Below are 14,982 nucleotides of genomic sequence, written 5' to 3' on the forward strand. Positions count from 1 at the left end.
AAAATTCTGCAGTAGAAAGAGGAATTGAGCCCATTGCTTACCTCCCAGTGAAATTAGCAGTGCCTAGATGATTTCCAGTGTCAGTGCCTTAAATGGCAATGGTGGGGACCTGTGGATTTAGTTGCATTAAAAGACTTGAGGAATAAACAGGGGCTTATGGCCAGCCTTATTTGGCAAGATGTAAAACATGACATATAGCTCAACCTTTTAAGCGTGGGGGAGAAAAGCAGTGCAGGAGAAAAAATACTTTTGGATCTGAGAGAAGTAATAAAACATATATACAACTTTTATGCCTTATTTAGCGAAGCAAGGGTCTGGGGGAGTATTATTTTTTTAGAAGAGCAGATGTTAATAGGAACAGACCTTTAGATTATCATAAGAACATTGTTTCCTTTTTACATACCTTTCTTTTATCTCTGTCCCTTTTTTATTTCTCGTATATCTCTGCATCTGAGTGCTGGTTCAGGGATCTCTGGGTAGCATGCTCTGGTGTAGCACAGACATTGCCAAATCTGTAGTGAATGTAGCCTGCTGGCTGATTTAGGATGTTTTTGCAAAAATATTTAATCAGCATTTTCCTAATGCTTAATTGAATCTGTCTTTACTTTCTGACTTACTAAGCTATCCTGAAGGCTAGTTAAGATATTAAAGCATTTGAAATTTAAACCTTTTATTTCATTTTTAAATTTATAGCTAAACGGATAGACACAAATCCTTTCCTGTTTTTTGTATCTAGGTGTCATGAGATTGCCTTCTCCAATGCCAGAAAAAAGTGCAGTAAGTAAAGTCTTTAAAATACTGAATAGATAATTGCTGCTTTTTGAGATGGTGTTTAAATTTCCTGAGATTTTTTCCATATCCTGGAGCAAAGGTCTGTTTCTGTATGTGTCAATGGGAATCAAGCTCCATCTTGGGGTAGAAAAAAATCCCAGTGGAATTTAGCTGCACCTATGAGCCGTATCTGTACTGATGGTGGGAGAGGTGGTCGAACAGCAGACGCCAGTCAGCATTGCCCTGTGCTGGCGGCTGTGGGGCTGCAGCACGAGCAAAGCCCACGGACGGTACCTGGGTGATTGTCTGCTACGCAGCCCAGTTGCCTCCCTGGGCCACCACAGCTCACTCCTGGGGCAACCTGGAACTAGCTCAGCTTTTGCCTCTGGGATGCTCAGATGGTTTGCACTGGTGCAATGGTAAGGGTGGGTGGAGTGGAATAATGGAGCAGAGTGGGATGACAATATTGTTGGGTCGTTTTCAGCGAAGGCCTCCACCACCTGTTCCTCCAGTTGAAGAAAATGGCAATGAAGAGGAGGAGATAGTGGTAGCAATGTATGACTTTGAGCCTACAGAACATCATGATTTAAGATTAGAGAAAGGTGAAGAATATACAGTGATTGAGAAGAACGACATTCACTGGTGGAAAGCGAGAGATAAATATGGGTAAACATGAGTTCCTTATTTTTTATTATAAGGTTCATATGGATATTTCCATGTTGTAGTAGTTTATGTTGACTATGTGTCAACAAATAACTGTAATAGACCCCACTTTAGACCCCCGTCCTGGAATCTCATCTGTATCTTTATTCCTACATAGAAACCAATTTTAAAAAGTGCAGTTTTCCATAGGTAGTGGAGTCTGAGTGCAAAGGCTGTTGCAGAACTGGGAGCTTTTCCAGTTATATTTCCTGTCAGACTTCATGGTTTTCCAATTAAAGCATCAGCCAGCTTGCAAAACCTTGCTAGACTGGTACAGTACTCCTGCTTCCCTGGGGAATAGCTCATTAGGGAGCAATATGGTTAACACTCAGCTCAGCAGGCTCTGACTTCCAGACTTGAATAATCATCATATTTAATAGCTGGATCATTAGGAGCAATCTTTGAATGAGCTGAGAGTTGCAGTGAGATGCCTTAATGACTACAAATTTACTTTCCCTGGATTAAAATTTTTCCCTACGGTTTTAAAGGTGAAAGTTTCCATACTTCAATATTTATCAGGTCCCTGTTGCAATATGTTAGGGGTAATTGCAAGCTATCAGGCTGTGGCAGGCTCCAAAACTATTTCCAGTGACTGACTGGGACCTCCGAGTACAGAAGTGACAGAGCAGCAGAGGGTTTATTCTTCTTCACACTTCTGCTGCCTTCTCTTCTTCACTGTGCCTGTTATTTCTCTAGGCACGCTGAAAGTTAATGTGGAAATGCTGATGAGGAAAACTGGTTTCTGTATAATCAGCAGTAGAGTGGGTAGGTCAGTGATAAATAAATTACAGTGAGGGACCTCTGGTAATTAGCAGAATGAAACACAGTCACTGTCTTCTAGTCAGGCATTTTTACATGTTTTCACTCAAATGCCTTTTTTTTTTTTTTTTTTGTAGAAAACAGGGATATATTCCAAGTAACTATGTAACAGGAAAGAAGTCCAACAACCTTGATCAATATGAGTAAGTGAATATTTGAATTAAAATCTGGAAGATGATTAAATGAAACCTATGACTTAAGCACGACAATGTATTTTTAAAGTTTTATGAGCAATTATTTATGTATGGTAGCAATTATTTCAGAGACAAAACTTAAATATATGAAATAGGCACATATTTGTTCTGATTCTCCTCACTGATTCTGCTCTGATTTATAATGTAGAGTCAAGTTGGTGAGAGAGCCATCAGGCATATAGTTTTTAGGCTATCACTATTAAAGAAAAAAAAAAAGAAATCCTTCCAAGTTTCTGATAGACAAAGGGAAACTTTAAAGTAAATTTACCCATTATAAGTGTGCTGAATGTTTGTGTTGGTTTTTTTTTTTAATGTTAAAGTGACACGTCTATCCAAAGTGTGTGGCAGTAAGTAGAGTAGAAAACAGTGGAAATCATTCAAAGTAAACATAATGGATCAGAGATTTTTGGAGGGCCGTTCTAATTTTCAAGAAAATCCATCACTCCCTGCATTTTAAGTCTCAGTGTACGTGTATAATTTATCAGCTATAAAGTATAGCTTTTTTAAAAAATGCCTTTTCTAGTTGATGTTCAATTATGGACTAGCTATTTAAGAACATCAGGATAAAATTTAACATTGTAGTCTCCAAGCATGTTCTTAATGTTCAGATTTCACTCTAGTATAAACTGTTGTGCCTGAGAACTTAAGACGTATTTCATGGCTTTTAGATAAAATGGAGCTGTAAGGAAACAATGATTAAAACCAGTTTGTGAAACCACATTAGTAGCTCAAAAACTCTGCTCTCAGCCATGTATTGCTCCTACAGCTGTGTTTTGACAGAAGGTAGGATTTCATCTGGGATTTTGCCCTCAGCTTTACTAGAGGGAATTACTCGTTCTTTGTTGCCTTCTCATATTAGAGGCTCTTGCTGAGAGCCCTGCCCTGCTCTGGGCTGGGCTGCAGGGCTGGCAGAAAGGGAAGGAAGGAACTGGGCTGCCTTATCTGGTCCAGCCACTTTGTGCCTTACCAGGTTGGGGCTGTAATTCTGAGTCACTGCGCAGTTCAGGGAGGATTACTCCAGGTCATGTACCAACTGCAAGAAACCACTATCTCTCCGGAACAGCAGAACTTGATTAGAGGCTGCTGTGCTACTTCCCTGCTCAGTTACTGCTGTGACAGCATAGCTCAAAATGATTGCACCGTGCCATTTGCGAGCTGCGTCTTTTTCCTTTTTATATTATTCGCTGCAGTTGGTTGAAATGTCAGTGCTTCTGTGGCTGCTTTAACCTGCCCATGCAGCACTGAGGTTGGGGATGTGCAGCAGTGACATTTAATTCACTTTTGACCTCCTCTTTGGTAGGTGGGTCCTCCCTGGAAAATCAGAACCATGAAGTTATTGAATTAGCAGTTTAGTAGCTAGCTCCGCAGGTGGCTCAGCGGGTGTGCAGGCAGCTGCTTCCCTGGGGCTTCCAGCCTGCCCTCAGGCTGTTTTTTTGCCACAAAATTTGTTCAATTACCCGAACTTTATTGCCTTCTGTAGGGTCTCGCTGGAGGGAGACTGATTTTTGTACATTACCAAAGGTTCAGTTCTTGGCCTTCACTTAGCAGAAAATTATTCAATCTGTAGCTTTGTAATACTTTGTTTTAAGCATTTTATGTAAATCGTGCACCTTGGAGGAAATTTTGGTTACTGATGTTGTGTTGCAGGTGGTACAGCAGAAACCTGAACAGGAGCAAGGCAGAGCAGCTCCTCAGAAATGAGGTGAGCACAACAGCCTTGCAGTATTAACGAGCTACTTTACGTGAATTTTATAGTTTTATTAAAGCAAATGCTGTTTTGGCATGTGCAAATCACAGAATGAGTAGAAGAGACATGAAGTTTAAAACCACTGTACAAAGCTGTTCATGTGCTTGCATTGCAGGATAAAGAAGGTGGTTTTGTGGTGAGAGACTCAAGTCAGCCTGGCCTGTATACAGTTTCCCTTTATACAAAATTTGGAGGGTGAGTTTCTGTGGCTGCTCTGCGCACCTTGTCTCATCCAAATCCATTTGCATCTGTCTCCATTCCATAGGCTGGAGGAAAGCCCAGGAGAGCTCAACAAAGAAACAGGAACTGCTGTGACTAAAATGAACTTCCCGACTTCATGGTTAGGTCGTGTTTGGTTTAATTCACCACAGACCAGAATCTCCATGTGAAGGAGGAGGCCTTCGTCTCCCACCCCATTCAGTCTTTTCCCTCCTGCCAGTCCGAGTGTCTGTGTTGGTGTGTGGTGAGCTGGACTGAGGAACTTGCCAGGCTGAAAATTAACCTTTTATGGGTTAATCTTCAATTTGGTGTGAGCACTGAGATGAAGTTGAGTCGTGAGCGCTTGAGATCTTTGGTATTCAAGCTGCTCCTGAAGCATGTGACATTGGACACCTACACTGGCGCTTTTGGTTTCCTTTTCCTAGTCAATGTTGTCCACCTAAAAAATTCACAACAAATGATATTGTATTATTACTAATTGTTGTTATTGTCATTATTGTTATTCTTCCAGAGAAGGTTCATCAGGAATAAGACACTACCATATAAAAGAAACAGTGACATCACCAAAGCAGTACTACCTCGCAGAAAAACATCTCTTTAACTCCATTCCAGAAATAATTGAGTATCATAAACATAATGCAGCAGGTAGATGAATTGGATTTTTCCTGTTGCTTAGGTTGATTTGAAAAGGAGTATGGTGTAGTTTTAGGGGTTTTTATTGAAGGTTTTAATGCTTTTATAGATCCTTCTTGGGGAAGTCATGAGACACTACATTTTGTGGTTTTTTCAATATAGGCAATCATTTGAAAAGTTTTATGTAAAAAAAAAATAAAAATGTTACTGTCCTCAGAGTAACAGAACAACAGCTGTTTTGAATCAGGAAAAATCATTCCTTTAGCTCCACATTGCATCTCCAACATCTGCCCGTAACCCACAGCAGATGGATAGGGATGGTACTTCCCCAGAGTATTGTCCAGGCGGTATCTTATTTTACCTGCAGGTGACCATCACTTAAAATAATCTTACTTTTCCATATAGCAAACAGATGAGGAGAATAGTAATGTATTGTTCAGGAAATCCCTAAGGATGAGTCTTTGTAATGGTTAGACACTTCAGATCTATAGCTGATGGCTGATGCTGGTGTTCTCCCACTGTATGAACAGATGGGGAGAGTTTAAGAATCAGATTCAAGGCACAGATACTAATATAGTATATTTTTTTCAAGTCCAGTCTGTGCATAAATTTCCCTCATGAGCTATATTTTCCAGATGTTTATGTCAAGCTCAGATGACCCAGTATTTCCTGATGATATTCTGGAAAATGTGCTCCAAAAATGTAACGCTACTTTTCATTTATTGTAACTGATTTTACTAGTTATTTTTAATTGCTTCATTCCTTTTGACATATCAAGTTCTGACAAGATTTTAGGCGAATATTCAGCTAGCAAGCAGCATTTATTTTGTATATATAAAATCCTCATGTGAAACTGGTAGGATTTATATGTGTGAAACAAAAATGATCAAAAGTAATGTTGTGAGTTTTAGATAACCTTTCTGATCTGATTTATGAGAGGGGTGCTCAGCCTTTATTGGTGCCAACATAACTGTAAAGCCCAAATATGTAGGCATATGTCTATATCCATCTCTCACTAGTAAAGAATATTCAACAAGTTAGATGCAGTGAGTGCTCCCGTGTACTTCTTGTAGCCATTTTGAATAGTCAACACAATGCAATAGCAGAAAATATGGACAAAGCTGTATATAACAATAAGCGTATTGTTACTCGGCGTTGAAGTTTGCAGTGAACAAGTGGCTGATTTTCTTCCTGGCACTATTTCAGAAGTAAACTGTTTCTCTTGAATTATCATTGAACCCCAGGTCTCGTTACCAGGCTGCGTTACCCAGTGACCCCAAAGAAGACAACAGCACCAACAACAGCAGGATTCAGCTATGGTAACTGTGTGTTATATTCATCTGCACGTGTCTTTTCTAATAATTGTTTATATGTTTTCAATGTATGTTAAGATGCTACAGTGTTTTATAAAATTTTTCAAAAGACCTAATTTTGTACTGTGATTGGCTGTAGTAACTTATGTGGGTCTAGGTTGTACCTTAGAGACCCTTGCTCAGAGGATCAGTGTGCAAGGGCATCACGGCTGGTGGCAGACACGTGGTGCCAAGGGCAGCAGTGAGGAGAGGCAGAATATGTCACTGGTGCTCCTGGGGAATTTGGCATCTTCCTCCACGCTGTTGTGGACACCTTGAGCTCTGCCTGATTAAAGAGCTGTGGCTTTGGCTCCTCCATAAGCCTTCAGTCTTCTGACTCAACCTTGGCGCTTTGATCTTTGTGGAGAGGTTATATTTGTTATATAGATTTGAAATAACTTGTTTTAAGCGTGGCCCATCAGGTGATGTGAGCAGCTGCTACACATTGGCACAACTTTCTACAATGGCAGCTTGTTGAAACCAAGTCCAATAATATCAGTATGTAATTGCTGGCCTCAGGAAAGTTTGAGTTTTGCCTTCTGTGTCAGTCAGGAGCTGCTTAAAAGTCATGACTACCTAAAAGTAAGTTTGTTCTGTGAGGTGTGGAAGTGTTCAGTTTTCAAGTTAATTCTAAGATGTTTTCTCCCCAAATTCCCTAATTTGCTAGTTTCCTTTTTCCCTACCACCTACCAGTTCAGTAGGTTCCTTAATACAGGAGTCACGGGCTGTCGTTTGTTTTGTTTTATAGAGAAATGGGAAATCAACCCCTCAGAACTGACGTTCATGAGAGAACTGGGGAGTGGTCTGTTCGGCGTAGTGCGCCTTGGGAAATGGAGGGCACAATATAAAGTGGCCATCAAGGCAATTCGGGAAGGTGCAATGTACGAAGAGGATTTCATTGAAGAAGCTAAAGTAATGATGTGAGTTGTGTACTTGGCACTTTTATTGCCAGTTCTAGGCTTCTGATGCCATATATTGATTATAAATAAAAAAGACCTGAGGCAGGTTGTATTTTTGCAGTTTTGTGAGGTGGAGAGCTGGGACTGGGTGGAGGAAGTAATAACAACATGATCTCAATCTTTTCAGGAAGCTAACACATCCTAAATTAGTTCAGCTGTATGGTGTGTGCACACAACAGAGACCTATTTACATCGTGACGGAGTTCATGGAGCATGGCTGCCTTCTCAATTACCTGAGACAAAAACGGGGAGTTTTGAGTAAAGATGTCCTGCTCACTATGTGCCAAGACGTATGTGAGGGAATGGAGTACCTGGAGAGAAACAGCTTTATCCACAGAGACCTGGTAACATCCTATTAGGCAATATGCTCTTTTAAAAAATTGTTATTTTTGAACTTACCTATTCCTTTTTGAAACGGCCTGTTTGTAAGTGATTGCTTTTGTTCTTGCAGAAAATTATAAGTAGTTTAAGTTGGCTCTTTAGGTTCTAAGCAAGTCTATAAAGTTGCCCTATACAGAAAAACATGACAGGTTTCTCTCTCCTGAGAAAATGGAATAAAATCTCTCTGAAATTTTTATAGAGAGTTGATAGCTATTTGCACTGAAATAATAGTGTGTCTCTGTTCTCTACTGGTGTTGTTTTCACCACTCATAAATTCCTTGGGATATTTTTTTCTGGTGATTTTTTACAAAATGGTTTAGTTGTCAAAACAGTACTATCAAGAGCAAATGCACATGTACCTCTTAATCCAGAGCATAATGAGAATACACTACTGAACTTGGTAAATCAGTGAACTTGATAATAAGGACTTTGTCCTCATTACTTAAACTATTGTAATTTCCCTGCAAGAGCCAGCAAGTTTTTAATCCAATTTTAACTGTTCCTTTTGCAGGCTGCCAGGAACTGCTTGGTGAGTGACTCAGGAGTGGTCAAAGTATCGGATTTTGGAATGACAAGGTATGTCTGAGTATGCAAACACATTTGTGAGGATCTGGGAAAATTCACTTAACCCTTGTACTTAACTATAAGGCAACACAAGCCGAGCAAAATTACAGGCAAAAATTATCCTTTTTGACCTCTGTAGGGAACATCCTTTGGCTTATTTTTTCCCATGCCTTTAAAGCTTGTTTGTTCTGTGGTCATGCGTCGACTACCTTACTCATTTTAATTCTGGAAAATCAAAAGTAGGAAGTTTATTCTCTAGAGATGTAAGCGTGTCTAGTGTTTGCCATGAGAAGTTTGGCTTTGACTCTGATCTGACTAGTCTTCTGTTAGCAGCTTTCTGTAGCATCTGTGAAAATCTTACAAACTTCAATCTTGTAGAGATGCAGGAGGTGTATTAGAGTTTGTATCTTGGATGACAGAACTCATGCTGCAGAGTTAATAGTTGTTAATCTATATTTTGGTAAATAAGTGATAGAAAGAGGCTGTTCAGTGAGTTTGGGATCCTCTTGAGGTAGATAGTTCAGAGTAGCATCTCACTAGCCAAAGTGTTGGGAGATGCTCAGACCTGGAGAGGGGTTGATTTCCTGCCCTTGTTAGCACCCACGGGTGCTACTTCAGGTAGGAGATGTGTGGTGAGGAGCAGTGCTTATAAGGAAGGTGTTAACACCATGCTTTGACCATGCTGCTCTTGGCTTTTGCCACCTTTCTGTGCTACTGAGCTTGCATGTCCCCTGATACCTGAATTTAGACTGGTCAGTGAGAAACAGAGCAAGAAATCTATGCTTTTACATAATTTTCTCTTGTAATACAGACATTTAACTTGCAGGTGGCCTAGACCTGTGTTGTATAGATAATAATCACAAGAGATGACTTTAAGGTTCTAAGAAAAATTAACTGGGTGTTGACTGAAACCTTACTACTGCCCCAGAGAAGCTATTTTTATTGTGTGATGCTACCAATCATGGCCATTAGGTGGCAATATGAGCTTTTAATATTCAAATCGAAATCTAAGTTATAATTTTCAGGTTTAGAGGCTGACTGGAGGATATGATGTTTTTCATTTATTTTTTTTTTTTTTTTTAGGTATGTTCTTGATGATCAATACACAAGCTCCTCAGGGGCTAAATTTCCTGTGAAATGGTGCCCCCCAGAAGTTTTTAATTATAGTCGGTTCAGCAGCAAGTCGGATGTCTGGTCATTCGGTAAGATGTTCATCGTTGAAAGAAAGCACTATTTAAATATTATCAATAGTAGTTAAGCTCCAGTTATTGGGAAGGATTCAGACATCTGAGAAACAGCTCAGAGAAACCATTTGCCATGGTTTTACGTTTGTATAAAGTTGCAGACACACCTTTAGAACTGTTGTTAAAACCCATTCTACCAGAATAAGATGGTTTGAGCAATGACACAAGTGAACACTTTTTAGAATATGGATCTCAAACTATCTATCTATGAGAAATACTGAGCCCAGGGCTCAACATTAAACATATTTTTAACAAGTTATTTGGTTATTTTCATAATGTATGTTTGTTTGTTTGTTTGTTTTTAAAGGTGTTTTAATGTGGGAAGTATTTACAGAAGGAAAAATGCCCTTTGAAAAAAGCTCCAACTATGAAGTGGTAACAATGGTTAGCCAAGGACATCGTTTGTATCGGCCCAAACTAGCCTGTAAGCAGGTGTATGAAATGATGATGATGTGCTGGCAGGAGGTATATACTTTTTCATTTTTTTTAATTTAAATTGAAAAAAAAAAAAGTCAACCTGGCAACAGCAGTTAATCTCTATTGCAGCATTTTGACCGTATCCAGCGTTCTGCTATTCATGTCTTCGTAGCTAAGACAAAAATATCCCCCTGGTTTGCAACTGAATTAGAGCTGTGATAAGAAAAACCACTGAGGAAATTTCTATGAAATAAATAGACTGTTGGATTAAGTATTCAAAGGCATTCAGTAACAAAATTAAATAATTGCTAAATCTCTGCTGGTCGCGATTATACCTGCATACAAACACTGCTAGCCAAAAAAAAAAAAAAAAAAAAAAATTGGAATGGTCCAGAGGTGGAGAATCTGATTTTATATTGCCTCAGTGTATTAATCATTACAGAAACATGCCAGAATGATGGAAAATATTTTTAAAGAAATACTTCATTACCTGATTATTAAAATATATAGGAAATATAGATTAACTTGCAGTTGAACCTAAATACAAATCCCAAGGTTTGTAAAGAAAGATAAAAATACACTGTACTCTTAATCTGCCTAACCCAGATACTGACTTGTACAATTTTCAGAGGGCAAAGGGGCAGCAAACCCGAAATTGAGTACTTTATCAACTAAATCGGTATAAAGCAGTTTCTGTAGTATTAAAGCAGAATCTCTAAGAAGATAGGTGCATTTAATGAGCGCCTTTAATTTTGAGAGAGCAATAGAGGAAACCGAGAATGGAAAGAGCTGTATGTTTTATTTCTAGTCAGTCTTCACCACAGGAGGTGCTGGTGAAAAACTACTGTTTTCCAGTAATAAAGATGACATAGTGTCTGATCGTTGTCTTTGAGGAGAAGGTGCTGGAAAGAGAGCAATTTAGTCATCAAACCAACTGGTGGAGATCTAAAACTTACAAGCCAGTCAGTTTATGCAGCAAAAAATACATAAAGAACAACAGTGCCCTGGAGGGCTGCAGAATGACAAATATATCTGTAGTTCAAAAAGCTATTCACAGGAGCCAGGAAATTACAGATCATTAAATTTTGTTTGTACTTGGTAACCTCCTTGAAATGGTCATTAAAATGGAATAATAAATAACCTGGAAGATAATGATAAGTTATTTGTTAATGCTCTTTGAATATTAATATGTATTTATAGGATTTATATGAACATCAGTGCATTGATTAAAAATTTATTGATTTCATCAGGGGTTACTAACAATAAAATCTAAGCAGTTGTGAGAGAGAAAGAATCTTTGAGAAACACAGACAGGACACAAGTAATGGCAAGATACTCTCAATCTTTGTCATAAAATATAATTAACTGTAGGTACCTCAGTCCTCGTTTCATAAATTTATTAATGACTTGTAGAGGAAAGTGAATACTGAGGCTTCAAAATTCAGCAGGTGATACAAATCTGAGGCTGATAAATGGAGGAAAAGTGCAAATTGCTCAGACATTCAGAAGATGCTAAACTACCTGTGTCAGCAGGGTCAGTGAAGAGACTACCTCAGTGTATTGCTGTAATTAAACAAAACAAACAGGATGTTATGATAGATAAGGAACTGTATGGAAAAAAGGGTAGATGAAGGATGCAGTTGGGTAAATCTATGACACAGTCTCATTTTGTAATCCAGAAAATAACACTGAAGTAAGAGGCTTCAGCGTATGACACTAAAAATTCTTAGAAGCACGAACAACTTGTGTAAAGAAAGATTGGAGCAATTCACTGGGGGAGGTAGGGATGGGGAAGGTGTAGCACTATGCAAAATAAAGAATTATATGAAGTGTAGTCTAGCAACACCTATTTATGCTTTTTCAGAGCATAAAAAAAAAGTGATGCTTACTGAGATTGACATACCCAAATTCCACAGAAGGAGATATTTTTGCACGTCACATCTAATGTGAAACAGTAAATTCATTGCCACAGAATGATATCAAGACCATTATTGCTTTCTGATCACAGCTGTGCATGCTTTTTCTTTTTAGAAACCAGAGGGACGCCCAACTTTTGAAGACTTGCTTCACACAATCATTGACATTGCAGAGGGTGAAGATGCATTCTGAAAAAAAAAAACAGCAGCACAAGTACAGGAAGGAAGCCACTTTCCAGAGATGTGGCTTCACCATTTCTTTACAAAAGCTTGATCCTGTAAGCTGCTGGATGCTTCTGAACAACGTGGGGAACACGTAACATCTGATTCACTCCAGCACAAGGAGAGTTTTACATGATGGTGGGAAATGGGCACAGTATCTTCAGCAATACCAGCAGTCTCTATATTTTCTCTGAAAAGTCAGCACTGCATAGCTGGCAAGTTGAGCTCTTTATGGAGGAAGAGAGAGAATGTGGCCAAAGCCCAGCAGCCTAATTTGCATTTAATGGGCTAGGTTCATGTACATACAGTCCACATTTCTGAGTTTCTCTCTCTTTACACAGGCAATAGTATTAGTAGTGATTTGCATGCTTAAAAATTGAAGGTATCTATAAATGGCTATTTACTGACATTGAAATGTTTCCAGAGATCCTCCAGAAACATTGTTTTTCTCAGTTGATGGGTGTTTTATGACACATCAAAAAACACAAAAAGTGCCTCTCTCATTTGCACAGAGTAGGTTGTTAACAGCACAGTCGAACACTCACATACACAGCCATGGTAACACTCAAAAAGCTTTGCTTCAGAACTGAGTTGTGATATGCCCCAAGCCCTTCTAGGCTGTTTGGTCAACCAGAGACCTCATACTGTTAGTCTTGACATTACTCATGAAAAATAAGTCCAAGATTCATCACAACTGTCTGTCAGTGTACCATAGTACCTTGGTTTGGATTAATTATAAAATAATTTATATGTTGTATGTATTGTAAATATATAAATTCCATGCATTTATTTATATAAAGTGTGTTTTCCTCTTGAAATTTTCAAGCACAAGTTTGTCCTGCCTTTGCTTACTTACACAACTCAATACATGGGTTTGTAAATGAGTGAAAGTAAGCTCTCAAGTGTGTTTAAGGAGGGCTTCTCTTTCTGTCTGTTACTTATATGTACAGCAATCTAACCTTTCTGTTCTTAACAGAAAATGTCATAGTACACATGTATGTAAATAAGCTAAATGCTAACTGTTGTTTGGAACCGACTACTATGTTGCCAATAATTTGCTGTTAGTGCATTATAAGCCAAACTCATCATTCATGTGAATATGGTGTTATAATAGTCCGTGTGTGTGTATACATATATATCTGTGTATACACACTCTATACTAAATACGTATAGTAGTATGAATATAAGTTTAAATTAACTTGGCCATGAGGAAATGTTCATTGCAGAAACGCCTAAACTCTCTTCAGAAGTTACATGCCCTGTCCCCCATGCTAGAGGCTAATATCTCCACAGCCCTGCTGAAGCCTGTTTCAATTAATCTAACTGATACCAGTGAATATGAGTATTTGCACTTCAGCTTTGCTCTAGCCACCTCCTCAGTAACTCTATTATGTGGGGTTTTTTTTGTTACTTGTGCTGTTATGCCATGTGTAATAGAAAACAGACTGCACAAAAATGTACTTTTTAAAATTTTTTTTGCAGGTAGGCACAGAGGAGTATAGGGCTGTTTATTTCCAATCAAATTATTAAAGGTAACTATAGTTAGCTTACTTCAATGCAACAATGGAATGTATTATTTCTGTAATCAATTTTGGAGATGCTTAGATCCCTGCACTGCTTTGTCTAAACCTTTATGTTTAAAAGGAGGAAACCTCTTGTTTCTTGGAAGAAGTGCTTTCCTATTCTCATACTATTCCACTGAAAAATTACTGGTTGTCAGAAAAGGTTTAAATAGCTATTTCATTTTTCTTAATGGCAAAGTCTCAGAAGATTATCACAACTATGCAAACCACCCTGTCAAAGTGTTGAGTCCAAACCACTACCCAATCAATACCAGCAGCATGTATTATTAAAGGGGAAAATCTAGGGGTTTCTACCTGTAGTAGAACAAGGACTGTGGAAGATCTAAGGTAAGCCAACCTCATCTTTCCTTCCCTTATTGTTCCTTTGCACCCCAGTTTCTCAGTGGAGACCCTGCAAAGTATGGTGCTGCCAATACTTTTGACAATACAGCATGAAAAATTCTATAGTAATGCTTCCCTTAAAACACAAATAAAGCATGGGAAAATCAGGAGATTAATAGTTTTCAATGAACCTTAAGCCTGTTTCTTTACAATAATTATATATTTATCATTAATTTGTATGATAAAACACACCCTGACCATGTGGACTTTTGGCAGCAGTTTCCTCAGTGAAGTGGGTGCTTTGAATCCAACCCTTTCACCTGCTCCTTCTCAGTACCTGAAGATAATTTCTGCATACCTGCCATCGGGTTTGATTCTTACTTAGGATGTCAGGAACTGTGAGGTACCTAGTTTCTACATGAATGCATTTTTTCTGTTAAAGGTAGCCTTAGATGGTTAATTTTGGAAAGGATCAGAACAACTCTAGAGACAGCTGTCTTGCTGACTCTCCTGGTGTCTTCAAAGGCCAGTTGAAATGCTGCACCAGCCTTTCATCTGGATGAGCTTGCTCAAGCAACTTCAGTCCTTCTTCCTAGTTTTACTATAACTGAATTTTTTCTAATGTTGGGTTCAAAAATTCATCTGAGCAAAACCAAATGCTGTGATTTATGTCTGCTGTATTTTTTTTTTTAAGAAATACTTGGCCCTACTGATGACGTTTTAATATTTTTTTTTTCCCTGTACAGTGTGTGTTTGATACTAGAAAGCAGACACTTTTTTTCACCTTTATTTTTTTATTAACAGATGTGAGACTAGTATCTAGTCTGTTTGGGACTTTTTTTTTTTTTTTTTTTTTTTTTTTTTTTTTTTAAAAAAGGTAAGTAGGCGGGATCAAGCAGTATTTGTGGTTTATCATATTTCATATCAGTGAAGAGCTC

The 14,982-nt window shown here is 38.4% G+C and overlaps 1 protein-coding gene across 9 annotated transcripts in view; it reads left to right on the top strand.

Moving 5' to 3' along the window:
* The window catches only part of TEC (tec protein tyrosine kinase), a 54,533-nt gene extending 40,322 nt beyond the window's left edge, over positions 1 to 14,211 (top strand). For all 9 annotated transcript variants that reach the window (XM_032999220.2, XM_042808226.1, XM_032999217.2 and 6 more), the window contains 13 exons: positions 737 to 777; positions 1,256 to 1,437; positions 2,370 to 2,435; positions 4,134 to 4,188; positions 4,349 to 4,428; positions 4,964 to 5,097; positions 6,330 to 6,404; positions 7,186 to 7,357; positions 7,524 to 7,740; positions 8,289 to 8,353; positions 9,425 to 9,543; positions 9,893 to 10,050; positions 12,034 to 14,211. In XM_032999220.2, coding sequence (XP_032855111.1) covers positions 737 to 777; positions 1,256 to 1,437; positions 2,370 to 2,435; positions 4,134 to 4,188; positions 4,349 to 4,428; positions 4,964 to 5,097; positions 6,330 to 6,404; positions 7,186 to 7,357; positions 7,524 to 7,740; positions 8,289 to 8,353; positions 9,425 to 9,543; positions 9,893 to 10,050; positions 12,034 to 12,111 — 1,442 coding nt within the window. In that variant the 3' untranslated portion in view covers positions 12,112 to 14,211. The remainder of the gene's footprint in view (positions 1 to 736; positions 778 to 1,255; positions 1,438 to 2,369; positions 2,436 to 4,133; positions 4,189 to 4,348; positions 4,429 to 4,963; positions 5,098 to 6,329; positions 6,405 to 7,185; positions 7,358 to 7,523; positions 7,741 to 8,288; positions 8,354 to 9,424; positions 9,544 to 9,892; positions 10,051 to 12,033) is intronic.
* Positions 14,212 to 14,982: the final 771 nt, after the last annotated feature.

The sequence above is a fragment of the Tyto alba genome, unplaced genomic scaffold, assembly GCF_018691265.1.
Source record: "Tyto alba isolate M040663 unplaced genomic scaffold, T.alba_DEE_v4.0 Super-Scaffold_6, whole genome shotgun sequence".
NCBI classification, from domain to species: Eukaryota; Metazoa; Chordata; class Aves; order Strigiformes; family Tytonidae; genus Tyto; species Tyto alba.